General features: G+C 44.7%; 3 protein-coding genes across 3 annotated transcripts in view; 2 read left to right on the top strand and 1 right to left on the bottom strand.

Annotated features, from left to right (window-relative positions):
• LOC139394626 (general transcription factor IIE subunit 2-like) overlaps positions 1 to 13,370 on the bottom strand; it is a 21,042-nt gene extending 7,672 nt beyond the window's left edge. The window contains exons 1-2 of the mRNA XM_071142728.1: positions 13,103 to 13,370; positions 12,317 to 12,496 (exon numbers count right to left, since the gene is read on the bottom strand). Of these exons, the coding sequence (XP_070998829.1) occupies positions 12,317 to 12,473 (157 nt within the window). The 5' untranslated portion in view covers positions 12,474 to 12,496; positions 13,103 to 13,370. The remainder of the gene's footprint in view (positions 1 to 12,316; positions 12,497 to 13,102) is intronic.
• Positions 1,831 to 10,451, top strand: LOC139394630 (small integral membrane protein 18-like). Its single transcript, XM_071142733.1, has 3 exons — positions 1,831 to 1,918; positions 9,648 to 9,867; positions 10,201 to 10,451. The coding sequence occupies exons 2-3, from the start codon at positions 9,658 to 9,660 to the stop codon at positions 10,297 to 10,299; spliced, it is 309 nt and encodes a 102-aa protein (XP_070998834.1). The 5' UTR covers positions 1,831 to 1,918; positions 9,648 to 9,657; the 3' UTR covers positions 10,300 to 10,451.
• A 2,106-nt stretch (positions 13,371 to 15,476) lies between the features above and the next one.
• Positions 15,477 to 17,500, top strand: part of LOC139394628 (heparan-alpha-glucosaminide N-acetyltransferase-like) — an 11,203-nt gene continuing 9,179 nt past the window's right edge. The window contains exons 1-3 of the mRNA XM_071142730.1: positions 15,477 to 15,651; positions 16,676 to 16,791; positions 16,880 to 17,016. Coding sequence (XP_070998831.1) covers positions 15,483 to 15,651; positions 16,676 to 16,791; positions 16,880 to 17,016 — 422 coding nt within the window. The 5' untranslated portion in view covers positions 15,477 to 15,482. The remainder of the gene's footprint in view (positions 15,652 to 16,675; positions 16,792 to 16,879; positions 17,017 to 17,500) is intronic.

Raw genomic sequence — 17,500 nt, 5'->3', positions numbered from 1 at the left:
TCTAGACATGTTGTCCTGCTCAAATAAAGACCAGGATCAGAATCTAGACATGTTGTCCTGCTCAAATACAGACCAGGATCAGAATCTAGACATGTTGTCCTGCTCAAATACAGACCAGGATCAGAATCTAGACATGTTGTCCTGCTCAAATAAAGACCAGGATCAGAATCTAGACATGTCCTGCTCAAATACAGACCAGGATCAGAATCTAGACATGTTGTCCTGCTCAAATACAGACCAGGATCAGAATCTAGACATGTCCTGCTCAAATACAGACCAGGATCAGAATCTAGACATGTTGTCCTGCTCAAATAAAGACCAGGATCAGAATCTGGACATGTTGTCCTGCTCAAATAAAGACCAGGATCAGAATCTAGACATGTTGTCCTGCTCAAATAAAGACCAGGATCAGAATCTGGACATGTTGTACTGCTCAAATACAGACCAGGATCAGAATCTAGACATTGTGCCACACTAAGATGAGTCCTGTCAATATCAGTTATTCAATAGACTCATATAGGTCCTGTCAATATCAGTTATTCAATAGAGACTCATATAGCTAGGGGGTATCAGGGCACTAGCTAGGGGTTATCAGGGCACTAGCTAGGGGTTATCATGGCACTAGCTAGGGGTTATCATGGCACTAGCTGGGGGTTATCAGGGCACTAGCTAGGGGTTATCAGGGCACTAGCTAGGGGTTATCAGGGCACTAGCTAGGGGTTATCAGGGCACTAGCTAGGGGTTATCAGGGAACAAGCTAGGGGTTATCAGGGCACTAGCTAGGGGTTATCAGGGCACTAGCTAGGGGTTATCAGGGCACTAGCTAGGGGTTATCAGGGCACTAGCTAGGGGTTATCAGGGCACTAGCTAGGGGTTATCAGGGCACTAGCTAGGGGTTATCAGGGCACTAGCTAGGGGTTATCAGGGCACTAGCTAGGGGTTATCAGGGCACTAGCTAGGGGTTATCAGGGCACTAGCTAGGGGTTATCAGGGCACTAGCAAGGGGTTATCAGGGCACTAGCTAGGGGTTATCAGGGCACTAGCTAGGGGTTATCAGGGCACTAGCTAGGGGTTATCAGGGCACTAGCTAGGGGTTATCAGGGCACTAGCTAGGGGTTTTTCAGGGCACTAGCTAGGGGGTTATCAGGGCACTAGCTAGGGGGTATCATGCCACTAGCTAAGGGGTATCGGGGCACTAGCTAGGGGGTATCATGGCACTAGCTAGGGGGTTTCATGGCACTAGCTAGGGGGTATCATGGCACTAGCTAGGGGGTATCATGCCACTAGCTAAGGGGTATCGGGGCACTAGCTAGGGGGTATCATGGCACTAGCTAGGGGGTTTCATGGCACTAGCTAGGGGGTATCATGGCACTAGCTAGGGGGTATCAGGGCACTAGCTAGGGGGTATCAGGGCACTAGCTAGGGGGTATCATGACACTAGCTAGGGGGTATAAGGGCACTAGCTAGGGGGTATCAGGGCACTAGCTAGGGTTCCGTTTCAGGTCCTACTCTAGTGGCTCTGCGTCTGTGGCTTCAGCTGTGAGATCCTGTTTCTGGAGACCAGCCAATCAGAGCGGCCTGTTGTTGTGACTCACTAAATGATTCATCACGTGGGCGGGAGCTGCTGCTGGGTGCTAATGAGAAGGCGGGGCATTCATTTCATCTGAGAAGATTTGGCAAATAGAGAGGGGAGAAACGAGGGTGAGCTTAGCCATTGGTAGAGTGGTAAGGTCTGAGCACAGGCTGTGCCTTGTGTGGGGAAGACGAGCAGAACTGCAAGGAGTGGCAGGGAGGAGAGAGAGACACAGAGAGAGCGAGAGAGAGAGGCGAGAGAGAGACAGAGTGGGGGAAGGGAGAGCGAGAGCATCTTTTGCCTGAATCCTTTACAAGCATCCACCCCACAGTAGAAGCTACACAGGTGAGTCTGCATATTTCTCTGGCACAACGACGGTTAGTGTGTGTGTGTGTGTGTGTGTGTGTGTAGTGTGTGTGTGGACACCGTGGCAGATCTGCAGTCTGTTTGCATGCTTGCCTGCTACAGCCATGTATCAGGGCAAGACGCGTGTGTGTGTGTGTGTGTGTGTGTGTAGTGTCTGTGTGTGTAGTGTGTGTGTAGTGTGTGTGTAGTGTGTGTGTAGTGTGTATGTGTGTGTGTAGTGTGTGTAGTGTGTGTGTGTGTGTGTGTAGTGTGTGTAGTGTGTAGTGTGTGTGTGTCTACTAGCCTAATCCATCCTATGAAGCCTACATTGTATCTGTGATTGCTTTCATAAGAGGAGGGTTTACCTTCCATCCCTACAGCATTCTGGGAAACAACACTACATTATAAACGGTAAAAGGTTTATCAACACCAGAGGACAGACAGACAGGAGCCCAGCCTATGGGTTACGCTGTGAAGAGACAGACGGGAGCCCAGCCTATGGGTTACGCTGTGAGCAGACAGACAGACAGACAAGGAGCCCAGCCTATGGGTTACGCTGTGAGCAGACAGACAGACAGGAGCCCAGCCTATGGGTTACGCTGTGAGCAGACAGACAGACAGGAGCCCAGCCTATGGGTTACGCTGTGAGCAGACAGACAGACAGGAGCCCAGCCTATGGGTTACGCTGTGAGCAGACAGACGGGAGCCCAGCCTATGGGTTACGCTGTGAGCAGACAGACAGACAGGAGCCCAGCCTATGGGTTACGCTGTGAGCAGACAGACAGACAGGAGCCCAGCCTATGGGTTACGCTGTGAGCAGACAGACAGACGGGAGCCCAGCCTATGGGTTACGCTGTGAGCAGACAGACAGACAGGAGCCCAGCCTATGGGTTACGCTGTGAGCAGACAGACAGACAGGAGCCCAGCCTATGGGTTACGCTGTGAGCAGACAGACAGACGGGAGCCCAGCCTATGGGTTACGCTGTGAGCAGACAGACAGACGGGAGCCCAGCCTATGGGTTACGCTGTGAGCAGACAGACAGACAGGAGCCCAGCCTATGGGTTACGCTGTGAGCAGACAGACAGACAGGAGCCCAGCCTATGGGTTACGCTGTGAGCAGACAGACAGACAGGAGCCCAGCCTATGGGTTACGCTGTGAGCAGACAGACAGACAGGAGCCCAGCCTATGGGTTACGCTGTGAGCAGACAGACAGACAGGAGCCCAGCCTATGGGTTACGCTGTGAGCAGACAGACGGTATGAGTGTTTATATAACAGACTAAAGGATGAGTGTTTTTGTAGCAGACTGTCAGACTAAAGGATGAGTGTTTATATAAACAGACAGTCAGAGTAAAGGATGAGTGTTTATATAACAGACTGTCAGAGTAAAGGATGAGTGTTTATATAACAGACTGTCAGAGTAAAGGATGAGTGTTTTTATAACAGCCTGTCAGAGTAAAGGATGAGTGTTTTTGTAACAGACTGTCAGAGTAAAGGATGAGTGTCTATATAACATACTGTCAGACTAAAGGATGAGTGTTAATATAGACTGTCAGAGTAAAGGATGAGTGTCTATATAACATACTGTCAGAGTAAAGGATGAGTGTTAATATAGACAGTCAGAGTAAAGGATGAGTGTTTTTGTAACAGACTGTCAGACTAAAGGATGAGTGTTTTTGTATAACAGACTGTCAGACTAAAGGATGAGTGTTTTTGTATAACAGACTGTCAGACTAAAGGATGAGTGTTTTTGTAGCAGACAGTCAGACTAAAGGATGAGTGTTAATATAGACAGTCAGAGTAAAGGATGAGTGTTTTTGTAGCAGACTGTCAGACTAAAGGATGAGTGTTTTTGTATAACAGACTGTCAGACTAAAGGATGAGTGTTTTTGTAGCAGACTGTCAGACTAAAGGATGAGTGTTTTTGTAGCAGACTGTCAGACTAAAGGATGAGTGTTTTTGTAGCAGACTGTCAGACTAAAGGATGAGTGTTAATATAGACAGAGTAAAGAAGCAGTGTTAATATAGACAGTCAGACTAAAGGATGAGTGTTTATATAGACTGTCAGACTAAAGGATGAGTGTTTGTATAACAGACTGCCAGACTAAAGGATGAGTGTTTATATAACAGACAGTCAGACTAAAGGATGAGTGTCTATATAACAGACTGTCAGACTAAAGGATGAGTGTTAACATAGACAGTCAGACTAAAGGATGAGTGTTTTTGTAGCAGACTGTCAGACTAAAGGATGAGTGTCTATATAACATACTGTCAGACTAAAGGATGAGTGTTAATATAGACAGTCAGACTAAAGGATGAGTGTCTATATAACAGACTGTCAGACTAAAGGATGAGTGTTAACATAGACAGTCAGACTAAAGGATGAGTGTTTTTGTAGCAGACTGTCAGACTAAAGGATGAGTGTTAATATAGACAGTCAGACTAAAGGATGAGTGTTTTTGTAGCAGAACAGAGAGAGACTAGACTGCTAGAGGATGGTTCCTGGGTCAAACTACACAGGGAATAGGGTGCCAAGCAGGCAGTAAGGTTGTTGTGATTCAGACTGGCATAGAGATGACTAGGCTTCTTCTCCTGCAAGGATTTCAATAAGGACACACACACACACAAACTCTATAAAGGGTTTAATTAGGGTGGATTTGGCTGTATTCACCCCCTCCAGACTGGATGGGACTAGACATTAGGGAGGGGGGTGGGGCAGTGGGAGCCCCTGCAGACAGACACAGCAGGAGATACCGCTCTGCCTCAGTCTGTCTGGGGTCCTACACCACTTCAGGGAGAACACACAGAAGGGGGAGGGGGCTTGAGAGGGAGGAGAGGAGGGGGTAGGGGTGGAGAGGGAGGGAGGAGAGAGAGGAGGGGTTAGGGGTGGAAAAGGAGAGAGGGAGGAGAGGAGGGGGTAGGGGTGGAGAGGGAGGGAGGGAGGAGAGGAGGGGGTATGGGTGGAGAGGGAGGGAGGAGAGAGAGGAGGGGGTAGGGGTGGAGAGGGAGGGAGGAGAGGGTAATGTAGGGAGGAACAGAGAGAGGTGTAGTGCTGGGGTACTAGGCTATGGTAGTGTGGTGTGGGTAGAGGAGGAGAGGGTAACGATAGGGAGGAACAGAGAGAGGTGTAGTGCTGGGGTACTAGGCTATGGTAGTGTGGTGTGGGTAGAGGAGGAGAGGGTAACGGTAGGGAGGAACAGAGAGGGGTGTAGTGCTGGGGTACTAGGCTATGGTAGTGTGGTGTGGGTAGAGGAGGAGAGGGTAACGATAGGGAGAAACAAGAGAGAGGTGTAGTGCTGGGGTACTAGGCTATGGTAGTGTGGTGTGGGTAGAGGAGGAGAGGGTAACGGTAGGGAGGAACAGAGAGGGGTGTAGTGCTGGGGTACTAGGCTATGGTAGTGTGGGTAGAGGAAGAATCGGTCTACATTCATAATAGATAAAGAATGATATCCCTCTGTTCCTTCACTTCTCTCTCTCCATCAACATCAGCCAACAGAACCTCCAATAACCCAATTAGACGACACTTTCACACAGGAAGTATTACAGTATTTTCCCCAGAGAGAGAGACCTTCAGTTACCATGACAGTGTTACTAATGTGGACTATCAATATCCTCTACAACATAGCAACATGAAAACAGTTGAAGGCCTATTGGCTACTTCACATAGCAACATGAAAACAGTTGAAGGCCTATTGGCTACTTCCATAGCAACATGAAAACAGTTGAAGGCCTATTGGCTACTTCCATAGCAACATGAAAACAGTCTGATTAAAGTTGAAGGCCTATTGGCTACTTCACATAGCAACATTAAAACAGTTGAAGGCCTATTGGCTACTTCCATAGCAACATGAAAACAGTTGAAGGCCTATTGGCTACTTCCATAGCAACATGAAAACAGTTGAAGGCCTATTGACTACTTCACATAGCAACATGAAAACAGTTGAAGGCCTATTGGCTACTTCACATAGCAACATGAAAACAGTCTGATTAAAGTTGAAGGCCTATTGGCTACTTCCATAGCAACATGAAAACAGTCTGATTAAAGTTGAAGGCCTATTGGCTACTTCACATAGCAACATGAAAACAGTCTGATTAAAGTTGAAGGCCTATTGGCTACTTCCATAGCAACATGAAAACAGTCTGATTAAAGTTGAAGGCCTATTGGCTACTTCCATAGCAACATTAAAACAGTTGAAGGCCTATTGGCTACTTCCATAGCAACATGAAAACAGTTGAAGGCCTATTGGCTACTTCCATAGCAACATTAAAACAGTCTGATTAAAGTTTAAGGCCTATTGGCTACTTCCATAGCAACATTAAAACAGTTGAAGGCCTATTGGCTACTTCCATAGCAACATGAAAACAGTCTGATTAAAGTTGAAGGCCTATTGGCTACTTCCATAGCAACATGAAAACAGTTGAAGGCCTATTGGCTACTTCCATAGCAACATGAAAACAGTTGAAGGCCTATTGGCTACTTCCATAGCAACATGAAAACAGTTGAAGGACTATTGGCTACTTCCATAGCAACATGAAAACAGTTGAAGGCCTATTGGCTACTTCCATAGCAACATGAAAACAGTTGAAGGCCTATTGGCTACTTCACATAGCAACATGAAAACAGTCTGATTAAAGTTGAAGGCCTATTGGCTACTTCCATAGCAACATGAAAACAGTTGAAGGCCTATTGGCTACTTCCATAGCAACATGAAAACAGTTGAAGGCCTATTGGCTACTTCCATAGCAACATTAAAACAGTTGAAGGCCTATTGGCTACTTCCATAGCAACATGAAAACAGTTGAAGGCCTATTGGCTACTTCACATCTCATTAGATGACAACAGCTAATGGGGATCCTAATAAACACATGATCCCATTGACTTCATCAGAGACCGAGCCATTGTGTTCAGGGTAACTAGACTAAACGTCAGGAGATGACTGTGGTCTGCTAACACTATGCAACATAGAACTGTATATAATAGACATGTTGTCTGCTGTCCTCTAATGACAGGCCTGTATCAGGTTACACTAACAACACTATGTAACATAGAATTGTATATAATATACATGCTGTCCTCTGACTAATGACAGGCCTGTATCAGGTTACACTAACAACACTATGTAACATAGAACTGTATATAATAGACATGCTGTCCTCTGACTAATGACAGGCCTGTATCAGATTACACTAACACCACTATGTAACATAGAACTGTATATAATAGACATGCTGTCTGCTGTCCTCTGACTAATGACCTGCCTGTATCAGGTTACACTAACAACACTATGTAACATAGAACTGTATATAATAGACATGCTGTCCTCTGACTAATGACAGGCCTGTATCAGGTTACACTAACAACACTATGTAACATAGAACTGTATATAATAGACATGCTGTCCTCTGACTAATGACAGGCCTGTATCAGGTTACACTAACAACACTACGTAACATACTGTGAGTCAGTCATCAGTCAACAGTCATCAGTAAAGCTACTCAGAGCAGATGATGACAGTGGGCTCAAACACAGGAGAGGAGAGGTGGAATGACTCACTGCTAAACACACACACACACACACACACACACACACATCTGATAACAATAGCCTAGTCGGTCACACACATCTGATAACAATAGCCTAGTCGGTCACACACATATTTAACGAGCAAAAGGTGGAATGCGGAACAGAACAGTGAAACTCATCGCACACATTCTATCTGAACTAGAGAAGGTTCAGACAGACAGACAGACAGACAGACAGACAACTAATCAAACCAGGTTACACTCTAACAATGTTTCAGGGTAGGAGGTTAGACACTAACAGTGTTTCAGGGTAGGAGGTTAGACACTAACAGTGTTTCAGGGTTGGAGGTTAGACACTAACAGTGTTTCAGGGTTGGAGGTTAGATACTAACAGTGTTTCAGGGTTGGAGGTTAGACACTAACAGTGTTTCAGGGTAGGAGGTTAGACACTAACAGTGTTTCAGGGTAGGAGGTTAGACTCTAACAGTGTTTCAGGGTAGGAGGTTAGACACTAACAGTGTTTCAGGGTAGGAGGTTAGACTCTAACAGTGTTTGGAGGTTAGACTCTAACAGTGTTTCAGGGTAGGAGGTTAGACACTAACAGTGTTTCAGGGTAGGAGGTTAGACACTAACAGTGTTTCAGGGTAGGAGGTTAGACACTAACAGTGTTTCAGGGTAGGAGGTTAGACACTAACAGTGTTTCAGGGTAGGAGGTTAGACACTAACAGTGTTTCAGGGTAGGAGGTTAGACACAGTGTTTCAGGGTAGGAGGTTAGACAGTGTTGCAGGGTTGGAGGTTAGACACTAACAGTGTTTCAGGGTTGGAGGTTAGACACTAACAGTGTTTCAGGGTTGGAGGTTAGACACTAACAGTGTTTCAGGGTAGGAGGTTAGACACTAACAGTGTTTCAGGGTTGGAGGTTAGACACTAACAGTGTTTCAGGGTAGGAGGTTAGACACTAACAGTGTTTCAGGGTAGGAGGTTAGACACTAACAGTGTTTCAGGGTAGGAGGTTAGACACTAACAGTGTTTCAGGGTAGGAGGTTAGACACTAACAGTGTTTCAGGGTTGGAGGTTAGACACTAACAGTGTTTCAGGGTAGGAGGTTAGACACTAACAGTGTTTCAGGGTTGGAGGTTAGACACTAACAGTGTTTCAGGGTTGGAGGTTAGATACTAACAGTGTTTCAGGGTTGGAGGTTAGACACTAACAGTGTTTCAGGGTAGGAGGTTAGACACTAACAGTGTTTCAGGGTAGGAGGTTAGACACTAACAGTGTTTCAGGGTAGGAGGTTAGACACTAACAGTGTTTCAGGGTTGGAGGTTAGACACTAACAGTGTTTCAGGGTTGGAGGTTAGACACTAACAGTGTTTCAGGGTTGGAGGTTAGACACTAACAGTGTTTCAGGGTTGGAGGTTAGATACTAACAGTGTTCAGTCTCTCTCTGGTTCACTCAACCAAACTGGGTCAGTCAGCACAGTCGCTCTCACTGCTCCTGGCGTGTGTGTGTGTGTGTAAGCAGGAAGGCGCTATGCACCCCAGGAGGTTGTGTCCTGATGGAGTAAGTGTTTACTGTGTTTAGAGGTTCTGTCTCTCTCTCCCTCCAGGTCACAGCACCAGAACTCTGTGTATAGAGGTTCTGTCTCTCTCCCTCCAGGTCACAGTACCAGAACTCTGTGTGTAGAGGTTCTGTCTCTCTCTCCCTCCAGGTCAAAGCACCAGAACTCTGTGTTTAGAGGTTCTGTCTCTCTCTCCCTCCAGGTCACAGCACCAGAACTCTGTGTTTAGAGGTTCTGTCCCCCTCTCCCTCCAGGTCACAGTACCAGAACTCTGTGTATAGAGGTTCTGTCTCCCTCCAGGTCACAGTACCAGAACTCTGTGTATAGAGGTTCTGTCTCCCTCCAGGTCACAGTACCAGAACTCTGTGTATAGAGGTTATGTCTCTCTCCCTCCAGGTCACAGTACCAGAACTCTGTGTATAGAGGTTATGTCTCTCTCCCTCCAGGTCACAGTACCAGAACTCTGTGTATAGAGGTTCTGTCTCCCTCCAGGTCACAGTACCAGAACTCTGAGTTGAGGCTCTATAAAGGCTGTCTTTATAGACTGCGGGTCTGAAGGACAGAAGAACATCCTGAACACCAGCAGCCATCTCAAACCTCTGCAGGCACAAACCAACCATGACTTCCTCTATCATTTCTCTCCCAGGTGAAACAACATGGACCGTCTCAACACCACCTCTCTCCCGTGGCTCCCTGACGCCGCCCCGCTGTCCCAGGTCTCCCTGCAGGTTCAGGAGGTGTACCCGTTCCACGACGGCTGGAACATAGCGTGCTTCGTCATCCTCCTCCTCTTCATCATCACAGTAGTCTCCCTGGCAGCTCTGGCCTTCCTCTACGAGCTGCTGGACTGTGGCTGCTGTGTCAAGGTGAGACCAGGCCTGTTACTATACTGTAGCTGTGTCAAGGTGAGACCAGGCCTGTTACTATACTGTTCAATCAGCTGTTCCAGGGTTAGACCAGGCCTGTTACTATACTGTAGCTGTTCCAGGGTTAGACCAGGCCTGTTACTATACTGTAGCTGTTCCAGGGTTAGACCAGGCCTGTTACTATACTGTAGCTGTTCCAGGGTTAGACCAGGCCTGTTACTATACTGTAGCTGTTCCAGGGTTACCTGGATCTAACCTAAACCCATTGTAATTACTTGGATCTAACCTAAACCCATTGTAATAACCTGAGCTATGGTTTTCCTTCTCATGCAGGGGAAGACCCATCGTGACCTGATGGAGGAGGAAGGTCCCTTCCAGAACATGGTGGAGAAGATCCACAGTCCCACGGGGTCACAAACCGAGGTGGTGTAAAGGGGGTTAAAGGGGTCGTTGCCACAGTGACCAGGGCCAAGCAGGAAGTTAGGTCATGACTGTTGACCCTGAATCTGACCCGAGACTGACTGTGCTGTGTGCTCACAGTTTGAGAACAGTGAGACTGCACCTTCGTATGTGTGTGTGTGTGTGTGTGTCCCTGCTCCCGTGTGTGTGTGTGTGTGTGTGTGTGTGTGTGTGTATCTAATCGAAGCACGTCAGCAGGGAAGGCAGGAGAGAAGAAGAGCTCTCCTTTGCCAAGTCCAGGGGGTTTAACAAGTCTATTATTCGACAGCTGTTGAGCATCTTCATCCATCACCACATTGTACAAGTACAAGACATACCATTCGAGAACAGCTAAAGACACAGAGGAGATCCACAATGATAGCCAACCCTCTAGGACCCTACAGAGCAAGGAAGTCACCCAAAGTCAACGACCAAGATGACCAAGATGATCAAGACGACCAAGATGACCAAGATGATCAAGATGACCAAGATGACCAATATTACCAAAAATTAAATTAACTGTCGTAATGTTTCCAGATTTCTATGAAAGTTTTCCTTCCCCCCCAAAAATAGTAATTATGTTAAAAAGCAGCTTTTGTGTGTTGGAATGGTGTGGGCGTGTACTGGTTATTAAAAATATTAATGTAGCAGACCGCTGATTGGACCATCTCATCCTGCTCAGGATGATGACCTCATCCTTTATGAGGAAATAACAAGCATTTTTTAAATGGTCTGTTTGAGATCCAAGTGGGAGGTGGGGGTTTTTGTAGTGTTTTTTTCCCTCCAATTTATGATTTGACCACAAATACGAGTATGGGATTAATAAAAAACATTATGAGTTAATTAAACTAACTTTTAAAGTTAATATTCTGTTATCCCTGGACAGTTACTTTAAAATGTCACCAAAAGATCCAGCTACCACAGAAGTCGTCCCACATTTTAATGTAATTTACAGATGGTTTTTATTCCCTAATGCTTCGACTGCCATTGTAGGTGAAGTCCTCATCTATTTGACAAAAACTGTTCACAACTTGCTGTGTCGTAATGATGTAATCAACATGTTGCCTGTGATGATGTCACCGCTCACCAACATATTATACACCCACAGCCAAGTGGCCATGATACTACTCTCTCTTGGATGGGGGGGGCACCTGTACACACACCGATGTAAATAAAATAACCTACTTGCATTGAGCACAAGGTATCATTTCACTTTCCTAAAATGATGATGATGATGATGATGATGATGAATAAACAATTATCACGTAAGAAAAACAAACTGTGTGGTCTCATTTCAACAGTACTGACAGATGTTGAAATTAAGCTTATTAAAAAAATGTACAACGAGTGTTTTTGTCAACGAAAAAAAGCACACAAAAAAAATAAGCCATTTAAAACATGTTTGTAGAAAATAACACACTCATTGTGGAATGTAGAAGCAAGCAGGTACCCAAGCTACAGATGTGACACACAACCAGCAGTATAATAGATTTCAAGACTAGGGTCGTATTCATCGGGGCACACCGTAGCAAAAAAATATTTGACAGCTAAGTTGAGGTAATCCCTCCCTGTTTCAGTCAGATTTGTTCCATCTGGTGCCGAATGAACATGCCCCAAATATAAAGGATGTGTACTCACTAGTAGGAACCAGATAGAAGCAAAAAGGCTGAAATGGGGGAGGAAGGGACACACCTAAATCTGTCCAATAAGAAGTGCTCGTTTTCGTTTGTTGCAAAACCTTTTACTACATTTTACACTAATGAATACACCCCAGGTTGTAGAGCCCTTCTGGGGTGTATTCATTCTTGCAGCGGAAACAGTTTACCGTTTAAGAACTAAATGGAAGCAAACCGGGCAAACGAAACAGGGAGGGGACCTGTCTTAATTTGTCCAATTTAAAACTATTTTTCCTTTGAAAAATGTTTTCTATTTGGAGTAAATGGAAACCTTTTCGCAACAGACTAAATGTTTTGCAACAGGATCGGCGTAATGAATACACCCCTGGTCTTACCTGCGCCATGTTTGGACCCGGAAGCCTCCTTGTCAGCTTTGGACTTCTTCTTCTTGGAACCGCCTGACTCGGAGGCTGCAGGTCTCTTCTCAACCGTGGGCTGAGAGAGAGCCCTCTTCTTAAAGAGCTCCCGCTCTCTCAACAAGGCTGGGTCCATCCTGACACAACGTTAGACGCTAGCTACAGAAAGACAAAAAAGATATACCTCAAGGCAACACACTGTTAGGGTTGGGTCCATCCTGATACAACGTTACAACGTTAGACGCTAGCTACAGAAAGACAAAAAATATACCTCAAGGCAACACAATGTTAGGGTTGGGTCCATCCTCTAAGTCAACATATAGCGGCATTATTAGCTCCTCAAAGACATGCACAACGTTGTTACACTTCTCAGTATATATATGGGCTGAACAACGAGCAACCTAATTATGTATTTAAGTCAATGGTTTAGACCTAGTTAGGGTGTTCACATACCATATAGCTTTTTATTATGTTAACACATTTCACATACCGTTAGCTAGCTAGGTTTACGTAGCTAATAATGGTATCACACTTGTCAAGTTGCTACTCTGATACCTAACTAGAAAGTTGTCTGACACTTCTGCCAGTACATCTAAGTGACATCACATCTTATAAATGACAAAAAAAATAAAACTGAAAGATGTATATTAGTTTCCTAGTTCCTATAATTTTTTTTTTTTAAAGCTAGTAACCTAGCTAGTTAGACAGGTTTTGGGGTTTGCTAGCATTTAAGCTAATTTAGCTAGCTTGATTATTTCTGGTTACCTTTTTTCTTCAAATGCCTAATCCCCTCTTTTGGATGAACAAATATTTAAACATTTACTAGAAACACACGTTCATTAATCGTTCTGTTGGAACACTTATGCGATAGCTATTTTGGGGGCTTTTGTTTCTTTAATATCAAGCTAGCTTCTTGTCATCGTGCATTCTCCGACTTCCGCTCTGAGTTTCGACTTCCGCTCTGAGTTCGATTGATCGGTAATCGACAGCTAATCCTTGATTGTGTTGGTGCGTTCCATCCGGCCGAGCGGAGCTACGAAAAGCAAGATTGCCATGTCAGCGGGTTACCAGAAATGTAGCTACTTTGAGTACGATGTCGCGGGTTGAAATGTATTGGTCGCGGGTTTTTGGGCTACTTCTATTTTACACATCCGCCGCAATGGCATATATATATATATATGTATTTCACTGTGACCTGCCGCTGCTGACTATTAAGCAGTGAGGCAGGCTGTTGCTGAATGAGTGGTGGGGAGGTCCGTGTGTGTGTGTGTGTGTGTGTGTCGAGAGAGAGCGCTGCAGCAGGCAGCTGAGTCACGTGAGTGAATGAGCCATAGCAGCATGCGCGCGCACGTTGTGATAACTTCACACATATTTCTAACAAATTTTTCAATAAAACATATCAAAGTACCCGCTATAAGTGATGCGTATCAACACTAGAAAACTACTTTAGGCGCACTAAAGCGCATTAGCTACATTCGGTCGGAGGTGGTTTAAACTGCATTCTATAATGTCGACTTTACTTTGAAGGAAACCTGTATCAAAGCGAAGGGTTTTACACATACTCCGTTATTGGGTCTGGAGCACTGCACAAGTGGAAATTTGAAATGGAAGTTTATGGAACGCCCTCTCTGTTTCTGTTTATGGGAGAAGAAGAAAAATTCCACAATGAAACTAACATTAAATGTGGAGAATGATACATTTGTATACGTTGTCATCAAGTAGCCTATTCATATATATATGCCATTGTAAGGCTACTGTAAATATGTTGAAATGGTGATATCACTGGAGTCATTTACAAGTCAGTTTGCGCCCCTTAGTTTAACCTACCAGGAGCTGGCAAACCGATTTAAAAAAAAAATGCCTATGACGTCAGTTTATGGTTGTTGTAGCCTTGTGTTGTTATGTCATTATTAACGGCCATGTTGAAGTCTGTCCATTTGAACTAACCATGCTGCTAAATCTTTCAGTTTTACATCTTGCCTTGGCTACTATCTGAAAGGAGATGTTAGGCCTATCTGAGGCTATAGGCTAGCTGCATCTATCTAAGCAAACCATGGCAAAATGGAATTTGCCTACAATCCTAAACCCAGATTTTAGTCAGTAACATATACCTAATTGAAAAGAAAAGTCAATCTCACAAAATATACAATTTATAACAGTTTGTGTTCTTCACATCTGGCACAATTGCCAGAAGATATACTTTTTTTATTATTTTTAAGTTCGTCCAAGTGTTTCTTGCCTAGAGATTTCGAGATCCTCTGTCCAACTTTCGTCACTCAAATTCTCCTGTCGGATTGATCTGTAGTTATGCACATGCGCAAAATGGATTTATTTACAATCATAGCAGTCAAATGAGTTTAATCTACATCCATTGATGGACAACGATCTGGTGAGTTTAATAAAAGCAAATCTTATTTTCTCTTGCGACATATTCAAAATCGTTATTATGCCACATTTGCTGGTAATATATATATATATTTTTTATTGAAAACCGAATTTTGCTTCTTATTTCGTCATTACAAGCTACGTCGATATTCCTTCTTAGCTAATTCACTTGATAACATTATGGGAAAATGGAAAATATGGCAACTCCTCTCTTGCTCAGATACAATTTGTATTTATACTCAATTATTCATACTGGCTAATGATTAAAACAACGATTCTGATCCAACCATTAATTCATACTTTGTTGTGCCCCTGGCCTGAGAGGATGGAATTTAAATATGTAGATAGATGTCGAAGGCTAATGTTAAATAGCTAACGTTGACCATGAATGGAAGCGATGCTAGCGAGCAAGCATTTTAGCCAGATAGCCTTGGATAACAAAACATAAAAGCGGGTACTGTATGACAGAGTGATAGAGCATTTCATCAACATGAAAGAGAGGAGGATGACATTTGCTTTTCTCTAAAAGTAGGTTGAGTCAACATGTGTTTCTACTTGCACGAACGCGTACGCACACACACACACAAATCAGGACTATGGACATGGCTTCCCAAGTGATTTTACACACGCACGGCTACTGGAAATCGCACAGATTCTCACTCATCACGAGTTGATTCCCGTGCAGCACCGTTATGTAATCGTACTTTGACCCTCCTCGCTCCCACTAGCATGTAAAAAACAAGGTGGGATCGGAAGTGTTATGGAAAGAGGCAAAATAAAGAGAAAACACAAAGGCATATATTCGGGCGGTGGGGACCGGGAGGGAAGGGAGAAAAACATCAACATGGCACAGCCAGAAAAGCATTACAAGGTGTTTTTCCTAGCAGTGATTGCTTTGCTGGTTGCCATTTGCCTGGCAGAAATCCCCTGTAAGTAAAATGATGAATAGTTCATTAAATCGATCTGTGTTAGTTAACAACAACAACAACAAAAAATCTCCCAGTGCTAACGTTAGTTATCGAGCTAAACAATAGGAAAACTCACTCTTTTGTCTGAAAGTTTATGCCACAAATGATTGAAATGACTAAATTCGGTGGTTTCATTTCCTCGTCTGGTTGTAAGAAGCGACAGATGCGGTAGTGACAACAGTAGCTAATGCTAATGCTAACTTAGGAAATCTCCTATCAACTACAACGGTGTGTAGTTAATGTTACCTTGGACAATGTAAGCCGGTTTAGCTAACAGTCCTGTATCACAGCACCGTTTAAACCTCCCGGCTCCTCGGGGAGAGTTATTTATTCCACTTCTAGGAGAAGCGGATTAATAAATCACATGATATCGGGAGAGTGTGATAGCCATAACGTCATGCCTCCCTCCCTCCCCTCTGTCGAGGTTCAGTAACTAGCGGCAGTCTGAAGGCTGTTGACTTGAGGCTAGTCTTGGCTAGCTAGCTACCGATCACACTGGTTTAGAGGCTGACTTCCTGGTAAGTACTGCGCATGCCAAGATGAGGACAGTGATATTTGAAGGATAGTCTATACAGCAGGAGTTTATTTTTTATTCGAGGTAAACGGTTGTCAACAACGAGGAGAGTAGTGGTCACTAAGCAGCTACTGCAGTGGAGGCCTGTACTGATGGACCACTGTACACGGTCTATCTAGACTAGAAATGTGTGTCTCAGTGTAAATATAAGCCTCTATGTACGCCACTGCTCATCAAAGACTGTGTGACTATTCTTATCAGATCTGCAGTGTCTCTCTCTCTCTCTCTGTGTCACTCGCTGTCTCTTTGTCTCTGTGTGTGTCTTTCTCTCTCTCTCTCTCTCTCTCTCTCTCTCTCTCTCTCTCTCTCTCTCTATCTCTCTCTGTCTCTGTGTGTCTGTCTCTGTGTGTGTGTCTCTCTCTCTCTCTGTCTCTCTGTGTGTCTGTCTCTTTGTCTGTGTGTGTTCTCCAGTATGCCACCCCCGGCATAAGGCTGCAGTAGTAAAGATGGACGAGGCCTCTCTCACTGTGAACAATGAGCTGGACGCTGAGATGGTCGTGAGCTGGCTGTCAGACCACTGCTATCAGGTAAGACTGGCCTTTACTGCTGTTTCTATCACACACACACACACACACACACACACACTGTTGTCGTCATTGTGCTCCTGGGCTCCAGTGTGTGTACCAGCCCCTGGGTGTGGTGCCAGCGGGCCCTGGACCAGGCTTAACCAGCTCCGTGGACTTCACCGTGGGCACACAGCATGGCATCACCCTGCAGCTCAACAGCAGCCCCGTCAGCCTGGAACTCTGCACGTAAGGAACCACCTATCAACCCTACCACTACTAACTAACCAACTACCACTACTAACTAATCAACTACCACTCCTGGCCCTATGTCCAGACCCTATATAGTGAACTACTTTAGACCAGGGCCCTATTCCCTATATAGTGAACTACTTTAGACCAGGGCCCTATTCCCTATATAGTGAACTACTTTAGACCAGAGCCCGATTCCCTATATAGTGAACTACTTTAGACCAGGGCCCTATTCCCTATATAGTGAACTACTTTAGACCAGGGCCCTATTCCCTATATAGTGAACTACTTTAAACAAGAGCCCGATTCCCTAAATAGTGAACTACTTTAGACCAGGGCTCTACTAAAGTAGTGCACTATATAGGGAGAAGGATACCGTTTGGGACTCAGACTTTTATTATAGATCTGAAAGTATTGGACCTCAGTGTCTACAGCTGGATTTTGGACTGTGGCGTATAATTCAATTAAATACGATATCTAG

The sequence above is a fragment of the Oncorhynchus clarkii genome, unplaced genomic scaffold (assembly GCF_045791955.1).
Source record: "Oncorhynchus clarkii lewisi isolate Uvic-CL-2024 unplaced genomic scaffold, UVic_Ocla_1.0 unplaced_contig_13551_pilon_pilon, whole genome shotgun sequence".
Lineage (NCBI taxonomy): Eukaryota > Metazoa > Chordata > Actinopteri > Salmoniformes > Salmonidae > Oncorhynchus > Oncorhynchus clarkii.
This window is presented reverse-complemented; position numbering and strand designations above follow the sequence as displayed.